The following is a 22,328-nucleotide window of genomic DNA, read 5'->3' on the forward strand; positions in this document are numbered from 1 at the left end:
CCTCCAAACATAACAATGGTCATTATGGCCAAACAGTTCTATTTTTGTTTCATCAGACCAGAGGACATTTCTCCAAAAAGTACGATCTTTGTCCCCATGTGCAGTTGCAAACCGTAGTCTGGCTTTTTTATGGCGGTTTTGGAGCAGTGGCTTCTTCCTTGCTGAGCGGCCATTCAGGTTATGTCGATATAGGACTCGTTTTACTGTGGATATAGATACTTTTGTACCTGTTTCCTCCAGCATCTTCACAAGGTTCTTTGATGTTGTTCCGGGATTGATTTGCACTTTTCACACCAAAGTACATTCATCTCTGAGCGATATGACGGCTGCGTGGTCCCATGGTGTTTATACTTGCGTACTATTGTTTGTACACATGAACGTGGTACCTTCAGGCGTTTGGAAATTGCTCCCAAGGATGAACCAGACTTGTGGAGGTCTACAATTTTCTTTCTGAGGTCTTGGCTGACTTCTTTTGATTTTCCCATGATGTCAAGCAAAGAGGCACTGAGTTTGAAGGTAGGCCTTGAAATACATCCACAGGTACACCTCCAATTACATTTACATTTTAGTCATTTAGCAGATGCTCTTATCCAGAGCGACTTAAAGTTAGTGAGTGCATACATTATTTTTTACAAATATTTTTTATACTGGCCCCCCGTGGGAATCGAACCCACAACCCTGGCGTTGCAAACACCATGCTCTACATCCCCGCTGGCCATTCCCTCCCCTACACCAATTGTGCGCCGCCCCATGGGTCTCCCGGTCGCGGCCGGCTACGACAGACCCTGGATTCGAACCAGGATCTCTAGTGGCACAGCTAGCACTGCCTTAGACCACTGCGCCACTCGGGAGACAAATGACTCAAATTATGTCAATTAGCCTATCAGAAGCTTCTAAAGCCATGACATCATTTTCTGGAATTTTCCAAGCTGTTTAAAGGCACAGTCAATTTAGTGTATGTAAACCTCTGACCCACTGGAATTGTGATACAGTGAATTATAAGTGAAATAATCTGTCTGTAAACAATTGTTGGAAAACTGACTTGTGTCATGCACAAAGTAGATGTCCTAACCGACTTGCCAAAACTATAGTTTGTTAACAAAAAATGTGTGGAGTGGTTGAAAAACGAGTTTTAATGACTCCAACCTAAGTGTATGTAAACTTCCAACTTCAACTGTATGTAATGAGTCTGTATCTATGTAATGTATCTGTATCTATGTAATGTATCTGCATCTATGTAATGTTGTAATGTTTTTGCACCATGGAATTTAGGGACCACAATGGAAATAAGTCTCTGATATCCCTGTCAAGTTTTTTAAATGCATGTACTGTGAGTATGTGTTTTTTAAACTGGCAAATAAAATAAATCAGTCACAAATGGCACCCTATTCCCTATACAGTGCACAAGTAGTGCTCTAAGTAGTGCTCTGTATTGGGAATAGGGTGCCAGTAGGGGACACACCCTGTTGTTTACACAGTGGATCTGGCATCAATGACAATAGAGTAGCTGAGCAGCTGGTTGTACTCCTGGCCTCCTCCTCCTGGTACTGTCACTGCTGCCTTCCCCTTCCTCAGCTCTGGAGAGCACAGTTCCTGGGTCAGAGAGGTCAAGGGTGCCAGTGACTCCCGCTTCTTACAGGAGTTCAGTGACCAGAGAAGATAGGAGAAAGGGGTATAAAGCACATTGAATGTTGAATAAAGACCTATGGATAGAAGCTATAAGAATAGATTAATGAAGGCAAGAGGACCATTCTCAATAATTCAAAGCATGCATAATGTTTTTTTGAGAGGTCAACAGCTAGAGAAAAATTGTAAGAAAGACTGATACCAACCTTAGATGCTGGGCGGTCTCCTCCATTTATTTTGCTGCAAAACAAATGAACAGTTAATTGTCATTTGTGTTACAGTGGCAGACAGCATTTCAAATATTGTCTAATTCTTTTGATTTTTTTATAGAGTTGGGTATCATCCTCACTAAGAAAGTTGTATGGCCTCTGTAGCTCAGCTGGTAGAGCACGGCGCTTGTAACGCCAAGGTAGTGGGTTCGATCCCCGGGACCACCCATACACAAAAAAATTTATGCACGCATGACTGTAAGTCGCTTTGGATAAAAGCGTCTGCTAAATGGCATATTATTATTATTATTATTACCTGCATTGCCAAACTGTACCCCTTGGAGGCGCTGTTGTATGAGTGAACAGACTTCCACAGAGCCACTGAGTGTGTGAACTGTGAATGCATTATGCGACAGGAATATATAAGCAGAATGATGGTGACCCCAGACATCATCATTGATCTCTCTGATGTCAGAAGCAGTAGCTCCCCTTATCCTTCATGATCCCCATGACACCAACCAGGCCAATGAAGACCTGCTCCTTTCAAAAAGTGTTCCTAGTGCTGGCGACCGGGGGTGACGTAAATCCCGGAATAGCTATTCTCCTGGGGCGTCATGTTTTCTCTGTGTATGCTGTCCAACTGACTGACCTTCCCAAATTAGCCTGACGGGACCTTCCCACAGGAACCAGGGATAATGGGACAGTGATGCTCATCGAACCAATGGCACCTTGATCAAATGTACTGACCAAAGACACAATGAATCAGCCTCTGAACTAACACTGAAGTGCAGTGAGTGTGTCTGTGTCTATATATTTACCATCCCTTCTCACACGAGTCCTGACAAAGAGGAACTTAGTCTGCGTCCCAAATGGCACCCTAATCCCTACACAGTGCACTACTTTTGACCAGAGCCCTGTGTGAGAGTTTTCATGGATTTGTGGATCAGATGCTTTTAGAGAATTTTGGGATCACAAAGTGTATCCAAACACTATGGTAGTGAGACACCTGTCTGATTATCTGATCAGATCCAATGACAGCAACAAGAGATGACTGCTTTATGCATTTTTCTCATTCCAAGCATTGCAACTGGGATTGATTTACAATCTGAATTCTCCAGCTGTGAAGCTTTTGAATAGCTTTTCTTACTTCCAGAGTAGTCACTCAGAGTAAAGCTCTATAGTTGCCCTATGATAACGTTAAATGTGTTGTCTTTACCACAGAGACAGAGAGAATCAGACTGTGTGAGTGGTGTGGCAGAGCTGTGGTGGCAGATGTACCTGTCTGCTCCAGCCACAGAGCATCCTGTTTGTGAATAGCTCTGTGATACTTTGGTCATGCTAAGCTGTAGTAACCATCAGATGCACAGACCTGGTTTCCTGTTTGTCACCTGCCAACCTGCTGGTTGCCGGCGTGCTACCTGTAACCATGTCACCTGCTGAGTTGCTGTTTGTCTGTCTGTCTGTCAACTACAGGAGGACGCCTTCGCTCTGATCGACTCACCAGAAAACACACAGAGTGACGATGAGGAGGATCGTGATGGCTGCAGCCGAGGAGAAGCAGACGATGAAGACTATCACTGCACAAACACACAGGAGAAAGACATCAGGTAACACAAAATGGAAGTAAATGGAATGGAGCACCTGTTGTAAATGGAAGTAAATGCAAATAATATGTACATTTTAATATGCCAATCATTTTTGGATGTTCACTAGAAAGCACTGAAATATCTTACATATTGTTGTTTCACTGATGCATGATAAGGTGAGTGTACACTCACTGAGCTGTTGATCTTCACTGGTGACCTCCACTTGAATGAGGACCGAGGCCTGATGGTGGTAGAAAGAGGCGTGGCAGGTGTAGAGGCCCGCCTCCCGCTTTGTGACCTCTGATTGGAACAACAGAGCCCGGCCATCCATCTGGACCAATGTACCGTCATTTCTTGAACACACAGCAGGACACAGAAGGTCATTACATAGTACACACGTTTGTCTGATTTGTTTTTCAGCTAAGTGGCAAAGAAGACAGTCATGAAGAGAGAATAAGATAAGCAAGTGAGGGGGGAAACTGCTATCATAACACTTTTTGGTGCATTCCAAAAGATGTGGAAAACAGACAAAAAAGTCATACAAAACCACTGCTATAGTTGACATTGAGTGGTAAAAATCTAATGAGACATTGTATTTCATATATCTACTTAGGTGTATAACTAAGTAACTGTATCATCCAGCTTAGCAGATATGAACACAGCTTTACCCAGAATAGCTTGACAGAATAACTCCTAACACAATTTATGTGAGCCTGTGTGTGGGAGGGCAGGAGAGTGTCAGGACCTCTGAGGATATACTGCTTTATGAGTCACTCATTGTCCCTGATAAAAGGGTTCTTTAGTGCCACCGACCGCATGGCCTGCCAGTCAGGACAACCTTCCCCAGGCCCCACAGCACAGAAGTCCTGATAGTATCTTAATAAGGCATGATGGCAGCTTTAAGACACTGCACTTATTTGATTGTCTAGTTAAAAGCTCTCATAAAACAATACAAATGAGAACTTCCATCTGGACGAGAACAATGTTCGTAGAAATTACCGCCCGTGTAGTGATAATATTACCACAGACAGGGCCCTGCCCTACTCTGTCTTCCATCCTACTTTAGCTCTCTCACTCAGCCTCTACAGTTCAGAAGCTGAAGGGAAGGAATACAGTAAAAAAGAGAGTCTAGCAAAGAGGCTATTACCTGTGACAGGTAAGGCTGTATGTTGGCACACTGCCATAGACTTTGAGCAGGATCCTCTGGTTGTGGAAATTCTCCTTTAGGGACATTCGGTGGATAACAAACTCATCTCCATAAGGTTTGTACAGGGGAGTGGTTTGGTTCAGTACTCTGACAGATGAGATGTCTAAGAAGGGGAAGGAGAAGTGGTCAACAGGGGGCAAAAAACAAACCACTCCCTAGATACATACAGTCAACAGACAGGTACGGTGAGGGAAAAAAAGTATTTGATCCCCTGCTGATTTTGTTCGTTTGCCCACTGACAAAGAAATGATCAGTCTATAATTTTAATGGTAGGTTTATTTGAACAGTGAGAGACAGAATAACAACAACAAAATCCAGAAAAGCACATGTCAAAAATTTTACAAATTGATTTGCATTTTAATGAGGGAAATAAGTATTTGACCCCCTCTCAATCAGAAAGATTTCTGGCACCCAGGTGTCTTTTATACAGGTAACGAGCTGAGATTAGGAGCACACTCTTAAAGGGAGTGGTCATAATCTCAGTTTGTTACCTGTATAAAAGACACCTGTCCACAGAAGCAATCAATCAATCAGATTCCAAACTCTCCACCATGGCCAAGACCAAAGAGCTCTCCAAGGATGTCAGGGACAAGATTGTAGACCTACACAAGGCTGGAATGGGCTACAAGACCATCGCCAAGCAGCTTGGTGAGAAGGTGACAACAGTTGGTGCGATTATTCGCAAATGGAAGAAACACAAAAGAACTGTCAATCTCCCTCGGCCTGGGGCTCCATGCAAGATCTCACCTCGTGGAGTTGCAATGACATTGAGAACGGTGAGGAATCAGCCCAGAACTACACGGGAGGATCTTGGCAATGATCTCAAGGCAGTTGGGACCATAGTCACCAAGAAAACAATTGGTAACACACTACGCCGTGAAGGACTGAAATCCTGCAGCGCCCGCAAGGTCCCCCTGCTCAAGAAAGCACATATACAGGCCCGTCTGAAGTTTGCCAATAAACATCTGAATGATTCAGAGGAGAACTGGGTGAAAGTGTTGTGGTCAGATGAACCCAAAATCAAGCTCTTTGGTATCAACTCAACTCGCCGTGTTTGGAGGAGGAGGAATGCTGCCTATGACCCCAAGAACACCATCCCCACCGTCAAACATGGAGGTGGAAACATTATGCTTTGGGGGTGTTTTTCTGCTAAGGGGACAGGACTTCTTCACCGTATCAAAGGGATGATGGACGGGGCCATGTACCGTTAAATCTTGGGTGAGAACCTCCTTCCCTCAGCCAGGGCATTGAAAATGGGTCGTGGTTGGGTATTCCAGCATGATAATGACCCAAAACACACGGCCAAGGCAACAAAAGAGTGGCTCAATAAGAAGCACATTAAGGTCCTGGAGTGGCCTAGCCAGTCTCCAGACCTTAATCCCATAGAAACTCTGTGGAGTGAGCTGAAGGTTCGAGTTGCCAAACGTCAGCCTCGAAACCTTAATGACTTGGAGAAGATCTGCAAAGAGGAGTGGAACAAAATCCCTCTTGAGATGTGTGGAAACCTGGTGGCCAACTACAAGAAACATCTGACCTCTGTGATTGCCAACAAGGGTTTTGCCACCAAGTACTAAGTAATGTTTTGCAGAGGGGTCAAATACTTATTTCCCTCATTAAAATGCAAATCAATTTATAACATTTTTTACATGCGTTTTTCTGGATTATTTTGTTGCTATTCTGTCTCTCACTGTTCAAATAAACATACCATTAAAATTATAGACTGATCATGTCTTTGTCAGTAGGCAACCGTACAGCAGGGGATCAAATACTTTTTTCCCTCACTGTAGTTGTAGTTAAATGTTGAACGGGAGGTTGGAGCTTGGCATGCCTGGCAAGTAATATACCTCTATGAATGTCATGACAGAAATGTATACTCTTAGAAAAAAGGTGCTATCTAGAACCTAAAAGATGCATTTGCTGTCCCCATAGGAGAAGCCTTTGAAGAACCCTTATTGGTTCCAGGTAGAACCCTTTTAGTTCCAGGTAGAAACTGTGGTCTCTGAGGAATTTATGACTTTGCTAATGGTTTCAAGTGGTTTTAGAGGATGTTGACTCAGCTTAAAGGGAGCATCTGGGAAGTAGTTCTATAGGGGCACCCTAAAGCTGAGGAAGTCTGTTAGGTGGCCTCCTGGGATTGGTCTGTAGGGGAAAACACCCATATTATGTTACATAGGGCATAGGATATAAATACCACGGTTAAAACAAAGGAGGACAGAATAACATATTACAGATTGGGGTCCGGTTATTCTCCAGATATCGGCAGATATCTGTAAATTGACGCTGGAACCCTTTGATATAAATAAACCTTTGTAATCAAAGTACAGTGTCAGCGGAATTCTTGTTCTCACAGCATCTCAGCATAGTTCTCGATACCACAAAACCCTTTTGGGCTCCATGAACAACCCTTTCCAGAGAAACCAAAAAGAGTTCTACCTGGAACCAAAAAGGCATCTCCTATGGGGACAGCTGAAGAACCCTTTTGGAACCCTTTTTTCTAAGAGTGTACAGAATGTATATGTAGTATAACAAGCAAGTACAATATTTTGTGGTGCTAGGTGCTTTATATATATAAAAAAGGGGATAATCTCTGTCTCTATCTATTCCCTATTACACTTACAGTATCTGGGGACATGGACTGTCCTCCTCTCCTTTAGTCCATGGTGATTTTGAATGAGGCAGATCAGGTTTTGTCCCTCGTGGCGGGCCAGTGGGAACTCATAGGTGAGGTTGATTAGCACTCTCACTCCTTCATACCCAGACCGGAAGGAGATGTGGCCTGTGGTGTTGTCAGGTAGAACCCAAGAGAGGTGTGCTCCGAGCCTGTCCCCTCTGTACTCACACACAGCCAGCCACAGAGGAGATCCCCTCTGCCTCGCAACAAAAACACGCATCACAGGGGACTCTGAGGGGAGGGAGGGAGAGAGTGACAGTGTGTGGGGGTTGGATACAGTGAGGGAAAAAAGTATTTGATCCCCTGCTGATTTTGTACGTTTGCCCACTGACAAAGAAATGATCAGTCTAGAATTTTAATGGTAGGTTCATTTTAACAGTGAGAGACAGAATAACAACAAAAAATCCAGAAAAACACATGTCAAAAATGTTATAAATTGATTTGCATTTTAATGAGGGAAATAAGTATTTGACCCCCTCTCAATCAGAAAGATTTCTGGCTCCCAGGTGTCTTTTATACAGGTAACGAGCTGAGATTAGGAGCACACTCTTAAAGGGAGTGCTCCTAATCTCAGCTTGTTACCTGTATAGAAGACACCTGTCCACAGAAGCAATCAATTAATCAGATTCCAAACTCTCCACCATGGCCAAGACCAAAGAGCTCTCCAAGGATGTCAGGGGCAAGTTTGTAGACCTACACAAGGCTGGAATGGGCTACAAGACCATCGCCAAAGCAGCTTGGTGAGAAGGTGACAACAGTTGGTGCGATTATTCGCAAATGGAAGAAACACAAAAGAACTGTCAATCTCCCTCGGCCTGGGGCTCCATGCAAGATCTCACCTTGTGGAGTTGCAATTATCATGAGAACGGTGAGGAATCAGCCCAGAACTACACGGGAGGATCTTGTCAATGATCTCAAGGAGGCTGGGACCATAGTCACCAAGAAAACAATTGGTAACACACTACGCCGTGAAGGACTGAACTCCTGCAGCGCCCGCAAGGTCCCCCTGCTCAAGAAAGCACATATACAGGGCCGTCTGAAGTTTGCCAATGAACATCTGAATGATTCAGAGGAGAACTGGGTGAAAGTGTTGTGGTCAGATGAGACCAAAATCGAGCTCTTTGGCATCAACTCAACTCGCCGTGTTTGGAGGAGGAGGAATGCTGCCTATGACCCCAAGAACATCATCCCCACCGTCAAACATGGAGGTGGAAACATTATGCTTTGGGAGTGTTTTTCTGCTAAGGGGACAGGACAACTTCACCGCATCAAAGGGACGATGGACGGGGGCCATGTACCGTCAAATCTTGGATGAGAACCTCCTTCCCTCAGCCAGGGCATTGAAAATGGGTCGTGGATGTGTATTCCACAATGACAATGACCCAAAACACACGGCCAAGGCAACAAAGGAGTGGCTCAATAAGAGGCACATTAAGGTCCTGGAGTGGCCTAGCCAGTCTCCAGACCTTAATCCCATAGAAAATCTGTGGAGGGAGCTGAAGGTTTGAGTTGCCAAACGTCAGCCTCGAAACCTTAATGACTTGGAGAAAATCTGCAAAGAGGAGTGGGACAAAATCCCTCCTGTGTGCAAACCTGGTGGCCAACTACAAGAAACAGCTGACCTCTGTGATTGCCAACAAGGGTTTTACCACCAAGTACTAAGTCATGTTTTGCAGAGGGGTCAAATACTTATTTCCCTCATTAAAATGCAAATCAATTTATAACATTTTTGACATGCGTTTTTCTGGATTTTTTTGTTATTATTCTGTCTCTCACTGTTCAAATAAACCTACCATTAAAATTATAGACTGATCATGTCTTTGTCAGTGGGCAAACGTACCAAATCAGCAGGGGATCAAATACTTTTTTCCCTCACTGTATGTCCCTAAATGGCACCCTATTCCATTTATAGTGCATTACTTTGACCAGGGCCTATAGCGGGAATAGGGTGTCATTGGGGACGCACATAATGTATTGCGGCGATCAGTGGAGGCTGCTGAGGGGAGGACAGCTCATAATAATGGCTGAAATTGAGTCAATGGAATGGTATCAAACACATGGAAACCACGTGCGTGATGTGTTTGATACCATTCCATTGACTCCATTCCAGACATTATTATGAGCCATCCTCCCCTCAGTTATAAAGTAACTTACCCAGTCCACATAGCAGTATCCCCCTTCTCTCTGGCCTCTCAAGACCCAGGTGATGCACCACACAGGTAACATTCTGACCAGAGAACATGGAAGTGGGGAACCTCAACATACTGCGTACCGTCACAGAGCCATTGGCATGGAGCTCAGGCTGCCCCTGAACCTGCGAGCCGAAACATGTCAGTGTGCAAATAATATTTTTGCTGTAACTATTTTTGTTTCCAAGCACCCTTTCATTTGTTCTTTCCCTTTACCTGTTCCTGCACCTCCGTGAGCTGACTGGTACTATTGTCACTGTCCCTGTCTCCAAGACTCCAGGAGATGGTGGCAGCAGGTCCAACACTGTCCACAGTGCACTGCACCAGTGTGTATGCTACGTCTTCCTCCCACTCAGAGCTGGACTGGATGGTGATGTTAGGAGGAGCTGCATGTAGATAGAACACCGATATAGGATACATGTTCTCAATGTAAATAAAATGACAGAGGTATAGGATACATGGTACTATTGTAAATATTTTATTTTAACACTAGAGCTTTAATTGATGGTGTTTGATGATTTGTTGAACATACCACCAGTCTGCGGCCAGGCACTCAATGAATCAGTCACCCAATCTGTCAATATTTATGATAGAAGTCACTTGAATTAACATATGCTGGCTTGCTACAAATTGCAGACCGCCAGATATGGCTACCAGTTGTCAAATTATAAAGAAGATATTTAGTCTGCATTTTCTTTTCTTTTCTTTTTTATATATTTTTTGTTATATATATTTTTTTACTTCAGTTTATTTTAGTAAATACTTTCTTAACACTTATTTTTCTTAAAACTGCATTGTTGGTGAAGGGCTTGTAAGTAAGCATTTCAGTGTAAGGTCTACACCTGTTGTATTTGGGGCATGTGACAAATAACATTTGATTTGATATGATATTTAGTCTACATTCCAAACATTTTACCACTATCAGGAATAGGGTGCCATTTGGGAAGCAAACCTACGATATGTAGACAAGGCTCTGCTCGTACCAGGCTGCTTGACTTGTGGGTTAACGGTAATGTCCAGCTGTACAGATGCCCTGTGGCTGTGGTAGGAGGCCTCACACTCATACAGCCCTGCATGGTAGAGCTCCACAGGACCCTGCAGGGTTAGAGCACTGCCAATCACCGCCACACCTTCAGGGAGAGACTGCTCTTCTCTAGGAGACAACACAAGACAAGACACAGTTAGCCACTCTCCAAAGGCAGAAGAGCAGCAGATCTAAGAGCTTTGGTTCTCACATATTTAGATCCAGGGATAATGTCCCCAACTTGGTGATTGTTGCTATTCAAAGTTGGTGCGTTACGTCTAGTTACAGGTTGCACTTGCGCATACCATTTGAGACGCATGCGCTTTGAGGTTCGCAGACCTCGCGGCGTCAACGTGCATAATCTGCAGATGGATGGTTCTAAAAGAATTTACAGGATGTGTGTCTAGTGCCAGGTTTTCACCTGTGGTTTTCAACCAAACCTCTCACCACAGCTGCCAGACACAATGTTCACCCCTGTGTTAGTGATGCAAAAACCAGTACAGTAACAATAGCATAAATTAATGAAATTGCTAGAAGGCAAAACGTGATAGCAAACGTTGTTTTTTGTAACTGTTCCCTGACCGATAAGATTATCACAGCAGTTCCTTCATGGTAATGTTGGCCTTTTTCTGAGATTAACAGAAGTTAACAATCAAGAGAGATCAACAGACATCTTGTCTGTATTATGAGAGTAATACAGGTATTCTTACTTGGTGCATACTATACTGTAACGTGGTACATCCCCAATGACCTCTAGGCCGATGGTGGTGTTGCTCTGTCCTTCCTCCAGAACCACTGACTCTACAGCCTGGCTCTCGTTGCTGCTGTCTGCCAACCCTGGGTTCAGCAGCCGAACAGCAGACAGATCTACACAATAGGAAGTGAAAACACAAGATCCAACATAGAGTCTGTTATTAACTAGAGTAAATGAAAAGCAGTCTCCGAAGACCATACTTTTGGCTCCAAATCCTCAGTTATAACTTGTGAAGTACTCACAGAATGCCGGCAAAGTGACGGTCCGTAGCGCTCTGTGTGGGAACTTGGGGTGGTCAAACAGGCAGGTGATGTTCTTCCCTTCATGAAGCTCAGCTGGGAAGCGGTATGACCTGACCAATGTGTCTGCTGCATCCATGACAACCTCCTTCTTTAACATGGAACTGGCCTCCTGATCGGGCAGCACCAGGGTAATGTCAGCTCGGGGTCGCCCTCCAGCAGCACCACAGGTGACCACCCAGAACTCTTCCCCGTCCTCTAGAACCAGGTATGTCTCAATGGTCACATTGGGAGCCACTGCAGGCAGAGATCAATTATAATTTTACATGAGCAGGTGGGAATGGTCCATCAGTTCAACAACAGTCCTAAGTCTGGGCCTCTAGGGCTGTGGTTTAGATTTTTGAGAAGGCTGAAGTGAAAGGATAGATTTATGAAAGATAAACACAGGGCATAACAGGGCTGCCGGTTGGGTTTAGGAGGAGAGTGCTGACTCTTCTCACCTGTTCCATCTGTTCAGTAGGCTACAGCTGGGAGGACTATGTCTGCATCCCAAATAGCACTCTATTTTCTATAGAGCTCTGGTTAAAAGTAGTGCACTATATAGGAAATAGGGTGCCATTTGGGATGCAGAAGCACCCAATATCACACATCTCGATACAGACTGACTGCAGATATAGAAAAGCATCACTCTTTTGCCGATTATCAAAGACATGTTGATACTACCACATACGGATAAGGGAGGACATTTCTGTCATATGATCATCTTTGACATATGGATACAGGCTTTATATCAAAAATGTGTCTCCTAATGTGGTAGGGAGGGATATCTAAATGTGATGAGAATACATTTACTGTGCAGTGTGATATGATGTATGATCTGTCTCTGTGGTGCCACAGCTGAATGAGAGGGCTGACTAGTACAGGAAACACAGCCTTGGCGAGAGACACAACACCTGGTACATGGTGGGGAGTGGGGAGGTGACCAAGTGGAACAACAGGCTGGGGGAAAGGAAAGGAAACATCTGTGCCAGTAAGCTATGAGCTCAGGGTGGTGCCAGCCCCAGCATGATGCATTATCTCCAGATCATTCTCAGACATTGATTCTTAGCATCACATGTCAAATCCTTGCCCACGAAAGTGAGAATGCCAAGTACTGTACACCCAAACATACACATCAAGGATGCGTCCCAAATCCTGTCACCCTTCCTGGTCAAATGTAGTCCACTATAACGGGAATAGGGTGCCATTTAGGATGCAGTCCTTGTGTACGTGAGCTGGCAGGCTTACCAAATGTCTCCACCCTCACTGTGACATGTGTGGTGGGGTCAGGCAGGGTTGGGTGCTGGACCACACAGGTCACCCTGTCCTGGTCCTGTAGGTGGGTGGGGAAGCGGAGGATGCTGGTCATTGTGGCAGTGCCATTGGTATAACTGGTGTTCCTCATCCCCACAGAGGAATTGTTAGTAGGAGGGCTGCCGTTGATCTCCCAGCGAATCAGAGCCATAGGTTTACCATTGGTAGCTGAGCATGTGACTGACTGGTAGTGGGTAGCGTTGTCTGTGTTCTCTGTCACCACTGTGTGGATATCAGGTCGAGCTTCAAAACAAAAACATTAAAACACATGAAGAAGATGATGCTGGTACGAGAAACATTTATGCAATGGATGTTTGTATGATTCTGTCTCTGCCATGACCTTGAAGGTACAGTAAGGAAAGGATACAACAAGCAATGATAATTTCACATATTCTATCCAACCCCCACTAATGTCATCATGAGGTCGTGTTTTCTTTTGTTGCTCCTCTCTACCATCTAGGTGTTAGGTACTTTTCCATCACCCATTAGAGGCCCCCTTCGAATACTCTTAAAATGCATCCTTCCTTCCTCACTTCCTTGAAGTAATCAATGATCTGGCATGACATAATTGGTCAAATCAATGCATTGGAAAGCTTGCTTACACCAATCTTGTAATCTCAGGAAGGGAATAAGGAAGGATGCATTTGAAAAGTATTAGAATTGGGCCATGTTCTTCAGTCAGGCTTACCCAGGACAGTGAGAAACATGCTGTTAGTGATCTCCTCTTCATCGGTGGCAAACACACATGTGTACTCCCCCTGGGCCTCCAGAGTAGACACCCTCATCTTCACAGTCAGATTGGTGGGAGAGGCTGGGGCGGAGAAGTCTGAGTCTTTGCTGAAAGCCTTGTTGTTCTTGTAGCCTGTTAATTTCTTCATCGATCGCTTCATTCTAGAGTCTGGGCGTTTCCATGAGGCGTCTGTGATGTCATTCTGTCCCAGGTACTGACAGCGGAGGAAGACATCCTCTCCAAGGATCCCAGTGACGTTATGGTCAATCTCCATGTCCTCCTCCATATCTGTGAGAAAAAAAACATTGTGGTAGGCATAAATGACTAGTAATTCAGTCATGTTACGTCCCAAAGGGGCACCCTATTCCCTATACAGTACACTACTTTTGACCATAGCCCTATGGGTCCTGGTCAAAAGTACTGCACTGTAATGAATAGGGTGCCATTTAGGATGCAACCCTTGTGTATGAGGCAGAGCACATAATGACTGTCAATGGAAACCAATTACTTTGTGGAATGCAGAAGACAGAAATGCTGCAGGGCTGATAAGTAATAAGTAATATGTACTATTAAGTGATACGACTAACATGGGTTATGTGTTAATCCAAGGCTACGAAGGCTAGGACTGAACTGTGCACATTCATTATGACACTTGACAAATGCAGCCGGGCCTGGTCCCACAGGTGGAGATTTAATGGAGGACTCCATTATGTTAATTAAATGAAAACAGTCCAAAAGCTGTGCTGTGATCCCTACCCTCAGCCTCTCCCTCGACACATCTGAGGCTGTTTCCCAATTGGCACCCTATTCCCTGGTCAAAAGTAGTGCACTATAAAGTAAGGATTGGGGGGCCATTTAGGACGTAGCTACAGTCTGTCTCTAAGACATCGGCCACGATTAGGGGATGTTTCAGTGAAGGGGACGTTTAATAAAGCAGCCTGACAGTTTTGAGTGTTGATGACAGCATGCAGAGTCCAATGCATACCAACTCACTCTCCTCTCTCCGGTCTCTCTATTATGGAACACTTAAGGACACAGTTGATCTATTAGCCAGTTGAAACAGGAGGCAAATTGAACTTTTATGACTCCCGAGCCGCCTAAGTGCCGAATGATGACAGATGAGTACATTGGGTCATGGGGAACACTCAATGAATACCCAGTCTAATACCTCTCATCACCAATCCTATAAAATACTGGCCTGTTAGGACACTTTGATGAGGACAACACTTATGTCTCCAACTATAAATACTCTGGCCAACATCTTTGACCAAATAAATTCAGAGAACAGCAAGAGGTGGTGGGTTGTACATCACAACGTATGCAAAGTTCAGAATATCCCAAAATGCTCACTTATTCATTTGCCAAATAAACTTTATTAAGTCATGTAAGGACTGCGTGCATGTGTGTGTGAGAGAGGAAGAGGGAGAGCGAAAGAGATGGAGAGAGAGCAGAGAGCGAGAAGGAGAGAGACAATTTGTCACGAGCTGATGTGGATGTGGTGTTGGAGTCAGGCGCAGGACACAGAAGCTTAGTCCAACAGACTTTACTTGTCAAAACACGACAATACAAAATAACAGGCCTCAACACAACGGAGGCGAGTGATTACGCATACTGTGCGTAAATACACAAAATACAAGTGATTACGCAAACAGTGCGTCAATACACTAAATTCACGAGAGCAAATACAAATCACCAACGGACAGGCGGACAACAACACACAACTACAAACAAAACCAAAGGAAACTTATAGGTGACATAATCAATATGTGATATGGAACAGGTGCACTAATCAGACAAAACCAAACAAATATAGAGAACATCAAACGGTAGCAGCTAGTACTCCAGAGACGACGAACGCCGAAGCCTGCCCGAACAAGGAGGAGGAGCAGTCTCGGCGGAATTCGTGACAGTACCCCCCCCTTGACGCGCGGCTCCAGCCGTGCGCCGACTCCGGCCTCGGGGACGGCCAGGAGGACGTGGAGCAGGGCGCGTAGGATGACTACGGTGGAACTCAGTCAGGAGGGATGGATCTAAAATGTCCCTCCTAGGCACCCAGCACCGTTCCTCCGGACCGTACCCCTCCCACTCCACGAGATATTGTAGACCCCCCATCCGACGTCTGGAATCCACGATGGACCGGACTGAGTACGCCGGAGCCCCCTCGATGTCCAGTGGGGGCGGAGGGGTCTCTCTTATCTCACTCTCCTGGAGTGGACCAGCTACCACCGGCCTGAGGAGAGACACATGGAACGAGGGGTTAATGTGATAGTCATTAGGCAGTTGCAACTTGTAACACACCTCGTTCAATCTCCTCAGGACTTTAAATGGCCCCACAAACCGCCGGCCAAGCTTCCGGCAGGGCAGGCGAAGGGGCAGGTTTCGAGTCGAGAGCCAGACTCGATCTCCAGGGGCGTAGACTGGACCCTCACTGCGGTGGAGATCGGCGCTCGCCTTCTGCCTGCGGATGGCCCGCTGCAGATGTACGTGTGCAGCGTTCCACGTTTCTTCCGAGCGCCGAAACCACTCATCCACCGCAGGAGCCTCGATCTGGCTCTGATGCCATGATGCCAGAACCGGCTGATAACCTAACACACACTGAAAAGGGGTCAGGTTAGTAGAGGAGTGGCGAAGAGAGTTCTGAGCCATCTCTGCCCAGGGGATATACCCCGACCACTCCTCCGGGCGGCCCTGGCAATAGGATCTCAGAAACCTACCCACATCCTGGTTTACTCTCTCCACCTGCCCATTACTCTCAGGGTGGTAACCCGAGGTAAGGCTAACCGAGACCCCCAAGCGTTCCATGAACGCCCTCCAGACTCTAGAGGTGAATTGGGGACCCCGATCAGACACTATATCCTCGGGAACCCCGTAGTGCCGGAAGACGTGGGTGAACAAAGCCTCAGCAGTCTGTAGGGCAGTAGGCAGACCCGGCATAGGAATGAGATGACAGGCCTTAGAGAACCGATCCACAACGACCAGAATAGTGGTATTCCCCTGAGAGGGGGGAAGGTCCGTAACAAAGTCCACCGAGAGGTGAGACCACGGCCGTTGTGGAACGGGCAGGGGTTGTAACTTCCCCCTGGGCAGGTGTCTAGGCGCCTTACACTGAGCGCACACCGAGCAGGAGGAGACATAAACCCTCACGTCCCTAGCCAATGTTGGCCACCAGTACTTAACACTAAGGCAGTGCACTGTCCGGCCAATACCTGGATGTCCAGAGGAGGGTGACGTATGAGCCCAATAGATGAGACGATCACGGACCTCGAGCGGCACGTACGTCCGACCCACTGGACACTCTGGGGGAGTAGGGTCGGTGCGTAACGCCCGCTCAATTTCCGCATCGACCTCCCATACCACCGGTGCCACCAGACAAGACTCCGGCAGTATGGGAGTGGGCTCAATGGACCTCTCCTCTGTGTCATTACGCCGGGACAGGGTGTCTGCCTTACCGTTCTGGGACCCTGGGATGTAAGTGATCTTAAAAACGAACCGGGTCAGGAACATGTTCCACCTAGCCTGACGAGGGTTCAATCTCCTAGCTGCCCGGATGTACTCCAGGTTACGATGGTCAGTCAGAATGAGAAAAGGCTGTTGAGCCCCCTCAAGCCAATGCCTCCACACCTTTAGGGCTTGAACCACGGCTAACAGCTCCCTGTCCCCTACGTCATAATTACGCTCCGCCGGGCTGAACTTTTTAGAATAAAAAGTGCAGGGACGGAGCTTAGGAGGCGTGCCGGAGCGTTGCGACAGTACTGCCCCAATACCGGCCTCTGACGCGTCCACCTCTACCTGGAACACTAAAGTGGGGTCCGGGTGCGCCAGCACCGGAGCCGAAGTGAACAGGTCCTTCAGTTTACAAAACGCCCTGTCCGCTTCAGCCGACCACTGCAAACGCACCGGGCCCCCCTTCAGCAGGGAAGTAATGGGAGCTGCTACCTGTCCAAAACCCCGGATAAACCTCCGGTAGTAATTGGCAAAACCCAAAAACTGCTGCACCTCTTTAACAGTGGTTGGGGTTTGCCAGTTACGCACGGCTGACACCCGGTCAACCTCCATCTTTACCCCTGACGCGGACAACCGATGACCCAAGAAGGAGATGGACTCCTGGAAAAACAGACATTTCTCTGCCTTGACATACAGGTCATGCTCCAACAGCCTACCCAACACTCGGCGCACCAGGGCTACATGCTCGGCTCGGGTAGCAGAGTACACTAGGATGTCGTCAATGTACACTACCACTCCCTGCCCATGCAGGTCCCGGAAGATCTCGTCCACAAATGATTGGAAGACTGAAGGAGCATTCATTAACCCGTATGGCATGACAAGATACTCATAATGACCTGAGGTGGTACTAAATGCCGTCTTCCATTCATCTCCCTCCCTAATGCGCACCAAGTTATAAGCGCTCCTGAGATCCAGTTTTGTGAAGAAACGCGCTCCGCGTAATGATTCAGTCATACTCGCAATCAGAGGTAGAGGGTAACTGTATTTCACAGTGATCTGTTTGAGACTACGATAATCAATACACGGGCGCAAACCTCCATCCTTTTTCTTCACAAAAAAGAAACTCGAGGATGCAGGGGAAGTGGAGGGCCGTATGTACCCCTGTCTCAGGGACTCAGCTATGTATGTTTCCATAGCCGCCGTCTCCTCTTGAGACAGAGGATACACATGGCTCCGCGGAAGTGCCGCACCTGTCTGGAGGTTTATCGCACAATCTCCCTGTCTATGAGGTGGCAATCGCGTCGCCCTCGTCTTGCTGAACACGAGTGCCAAATCCTCATACTCAGGGGGAATGTGTATTGCGGGCACTTGGTTCGGACTCTCCACCGTGGTCGCCCCAACGGAAACACCTAAACAACCTCTGTTGCCACGAAATGGTGGGGTCATGGGTGATTAACCAAGGAAGCCCCAGCACCACGGGATACGCAGGAGAGTCAATTAGGTACAACTGAATAATCTCCTCATGACCCCCCTGCGTCTTCATCTTTAGTGGCGCTGTGACATCCCTAATCAACCCAGATCCCAACGGGCGGCTATCTAGGGCATGGACAGGAAAGGGTGCATCAATGGGCAGGAGGGGAATCCCTAACTTAGAACAAAATTTCCGATCAATAAAATTCCCAGCTGCGCCTGAATCGACTAGCGCCTTATGCTGGGAATGAGATGCAACCTGAGGAAATACCACAGGTATACACAAGTGAACAACAGAGAGCTCTGGGTGAGTGGGGCGCCTACTCCCCTGAAATGACTCCCCAGTGTGCGACCTGTTGCCTCGATTCCTTGGAGACCCTCCCCAGCACCTAGCCGCAGTGTGTCCTCCACGGCCACAGCTGGTGCAGGGGACGGCCCCCCTCGGGTTCTCTCTCCTGCTGGCCACCCGCGGACGTCCCGAGCTCCATTGGGCTCGGCTCAGAGGTGCTGGGGAATGGAATGGACGGCCCCATCTCGGGACGTCCGCGGGTGGCCAGCAGGGTATCCAGACGAATGGACATGTCCACTAGCTGGTCGAAGGACAGATTGGTGTCCCTGCAGGCCAGCTCTCGACGAACGTCCTCACGCAGGCTACACCTATAGTGGTCGATGAGGGCCCTCTCATTCCACCCCGCATCCGCCGCTAGAGTCCGGAAATCCAGGGTGAACTCCTGTGCGCTCCTCTTCCCCTGTCGGAGGTGGAACAGACGTTCCCCCGCCGCTTTACCCTCAGGAGGGTGATCGAAAACTGCCCTGAAGCGGCGGGAAAACTCTGCGTAGCTGATGGTGGCGGCGTCTATTCCCCTCCATTCGGCGTTGGCCCACTCCAACGCCTTGCCGGAGAGACAGGAGATGAGGGCGGAAACGCTCTCGTATCCCGAGGGCGCCAGGTGTATGGTGGCCAGGTAGAGTTCCACCTGAAGGAGGAACCCCTGACACCCGGCTGCGGTGCCATCATACGCCCTCGGGAGCGAGAGCCGAATCCCACTGGATTCCGGAGCTGGTCTGGTGGGGCTGGCCGATGGTGGTGGTAATGTAGGAGGAGGTGTGGGCACGCCTCCCCTTTCCCATCGGCGCAGGGTGTTCATTACCTCCTGCATGGCGGAGCCGAGTTGCTGGATCCTGGCGTCCTGGCAGCTGACCCGATCCTCCAGCGACTCGGTCGCCGCCGCTGCTCCTGCTGACTCCATAGTATGGTGTGTTGTTCTGTCACGAGCTGATGTGGATGTGGTGTTGGAGTCAGGCGCAGGACACAGAAGCTTAGTCCAACAGACTTTACTTGTCAAAATACGACAATACAAAATAACGGGCCTCAACACAATGGAGGCGAGCGATTACGCATACTGTGCGTAAATACACAAAATACAAGTGATTACGCAAACAGTGCGTCAATACACTAAATTCACGAGAGCAAATACAAATCACCAACGGACAGGCGGACAACAACACACAACTACAAACAAAACCAAAGGAAACTTATAGGTGACATAATCAATACGTGATATGGAACAGGTGCACTAATCAGACAAAACCAAACAAATATAGAGAACATCAAACGGTAGCAGCTAGTAGCAGCCGAAGCCTGCCCGAACAAGGAGGAGGAGCAGTCTCGGCGGAATTCGTGACACAATTCCACACAAATATATATTTACTAAAAATGGAAAAGGCATTACAAAAATGGCATATCTGAGGCATACTTAAAGAATGAAGTTGCAAATAATCGCATAGTAACAGCCTGAAATACACAATAATGTCCACTATAACTTTTTCTGTGGCCCTAAGGCACTGACAACTGTCTCTGTTTAAGGTTAGAGTGCTTTATGTAGTTTAAACTTCTACACAACAGCAGGTGTTCACGTACATGGATGCTTGCAGATGATTCAATGTTCAGTGGGTACCAAGACAACTGAAAATGTGTAACTTATATTGACAAATAACTGCTTTTGATCAAACAAATAGATCAGTGTAGTGATGTAACTAATGCATTGTATGATGATGTGTTAGTGGAGCGATCTGGGGATGGAAAGTCGGTTCTAACCTACAGACCTATTTATTCCTCAGAGGCACTCATTTATCTACCAATTGAAAATACACACTGAAGAGGTTCCTAAGTTCAGATCAAACTGTGAGGTCTTTCTGACTAACAGAAAATAGAGTCGACTAACAACACATAGGGATTTCCCCTAAACACAGTGGTACACTCATTGGAGCCATTGCAATACTATTAATGGTATCATTGACGGTCATAAATGGAATTTAAAGGTCATAGAGCAACCAAAATTGTTTTAATAGCTGACACCATTGGACAATAATAGCAGACTAACAGCCAATATTGTAATAAAAACATATGTCAGAAATAGAGTGTTGTTTAAAATTAAATTAATCGACTCCATTATTTTTTGTGTGTTGATAATGCTATAGTCAAAATGCATTCAGAATATTTCAAATGGATTCTGCTCTTGGGTTTATTGCTTGTAAGCCTTTATAATTAGACTAATCAGGCAGGAAAACTGTTGAACCTCTGTTCAGTGTAAAATTCCACAGGTTAATAAACAAGTCTTTAAGGGCTAGTAAACTCAACCCATAAACAGAACTGCACACTCACAGATGGATTATAACTCCTCAGACTTACCCAGCATGTCCAAGCATTGAGACACATTTAGGACAAAGCCCAAAATCAACAGCCCTGAGCATCCCATGGTGGTATCATTGAGAGTGATGACTCAATTTGACTACAGCAAGTCTTCCTATGAGGGTATTTAAATGTGTGTGTTCTGTGTGTGTTCTGTGTGTGTTCTGTGTGTGTGTGTGTGTGTGTGTGTGTGTGTGTGTGTGTGTGTGTGTGTGTGTGTGTGTGTGTGTGTGTGTGTGTGTGTGTGTGTGTGTGTGTGTGTGTGTGTGTGTGTGTGTGCGTGCGTGTGCGTGCGTGCGTGCGTGCGTGCGTGCGTGCGTGCGTGCGTGCGTGCGTGTGTGTGTGTGTGCAAGAGAAGCTGTCAGAGTCAGCTGTAGAGGGTGTGTGCTCCAAACCTCTGAGCAGAGCTGTTTTTTTACAAACACACACACCACACGCACACAGTGTAGGGCTATGTTGTTTAGAACCACTTTGCTCTCCTGGTGCCCTATATGTTATTATGTGCACAAATCTGTTTGAACAGAACTGCCTCTTCTATGGAGTAGTGTTTTCACTTCTTAGTAGTAGCAGCTGAATGTCATACTGCAGGATGTGTCTGTTCATCTCCTCAGTCACCTCATATAACAAAGTTTCCCTGTTGCCCACGACGATGCCATGCATCAGTCAGCCCAGCTCATCTCTGCAGGAGTCCTCAGAGACAGAGAGAGACACAGCCTGTCTACACTGAAGTCAACTCACTGTTTCTCACCTGCTGCTCTGGAAATCACTCACAAAGGCATTGTTTTACAACACAATATTTTCCACTAATTCACTTCATGGCTATGTTTTCATTTAGTCAGACTTGGCAATTTACTAAACATAATTTGTCATTAGAAATGCCCTGCAGGGAAAATCACATTGGGAAACAAATGTGGAAGAATACTATGCACATAAAAAATACTCTTCAGTTCTCCAGCTGGCTACAGTATGTTTTACAAAATCTGTGCTGCTGTACCTCAGGAACAAGTCCAGAGTATGTGAATCGTGTATGAAGTAAGACCCTCTTTACACAATAGGCCAACTGTAAGACCCTCTTTACACAATAGGCTAACTGTAAGACCCTCTTTACACAATAGGCCAACTGTAAGACCCTCT

The 22,328-nt window shown here is 46.5% G+C and overlaps 1 protein-coding gene across 2 annotated transcripts; it reads right to left on the reverse strand.

Moving 5' to 3' along the window:
• Positions 1–1,207: 1,207 nt before the first annotated feature.
• Positions 1,208–21,282, reverse strand: LOC121567137. Of its 2 annotated transcripts, none has more exons than XM_041877077.2 (14): positions 21,195–21,282; positions 13,547–13,876; positions 12,793–13,101; positions 11,509–11,802; positions 11,223–11,379; positions 10,472–10,641; positions 9,705–9,874; positions 9,454–9,613; positions 7,246–7,530; positions 4,569–4,731; positions 3,614–3,774; positions 3,337–3,412; positions 1,833–1,866; positions 1,208–1,632 (listed from the first exon to the last, which is right to left on the reverse strand). In XM_041877077.2, the coding sequence occupies exons 1-14, from the start codon at positions 21,259–21,261 to the stop codon at positions 1,471–1,473; spliced, it is 2,538 nt and encodes an 845-aa protein (XP_041733011.1). In that variant the 5' UTR covers positions 21,262–21,282; the 3' UTR covers positions 1,208–1,470. The 2 variants fall into 2 exon arrangements, with proteins under 2 accessions (XP_041733011.1, XP_041733010.1); XM_041877076.2 differs by having other exon boundaries at positions 3,569–3,774.
• Positions 21,283–22,328: the final 1,046 nt, after the last annotated feature.

This window comes from Coregonus clupeaformis, unplaced genomic scaffold (genome assembly GCF_020615455.1).
Source record: "Coregonus clupeaformis isolate EN_2021a unplaced genomic scaffold, ASM2061545v1 scaf0035, whole genome shotgun sequence".
Taxonomy (NCBI): domain Eukaryota; kingdom Metazoa; phylum Chordata; class Actinopteri; order Salmoniformes; family Salmonidae; genus Coregonus; species Coregonus clupeaformis.

Coding starts and splice junctions, on each gene's coding strand:
- LOC121567137 (XM_041877076.2), bottom strand. CDS start 21,261: ATGGGATGCTCAGGGCTGTTGATTTTGGGCTTTGTCCTAAATGTGTCT. Junction 4,732..7,245: donor AGTCCATGTCCCCAGATACT/GTAAGTGTAATA, acceptor TCCCCTTCTTAG/ACATCTCATCTGTCAGAGTA. Junction 3,413..3,568: donor CATCAGTGAAACAACAATAT/GTAAGATATTTC, acceptor GTGTTTGTGCAG/TGATAGTCTTCATCGTCTGC.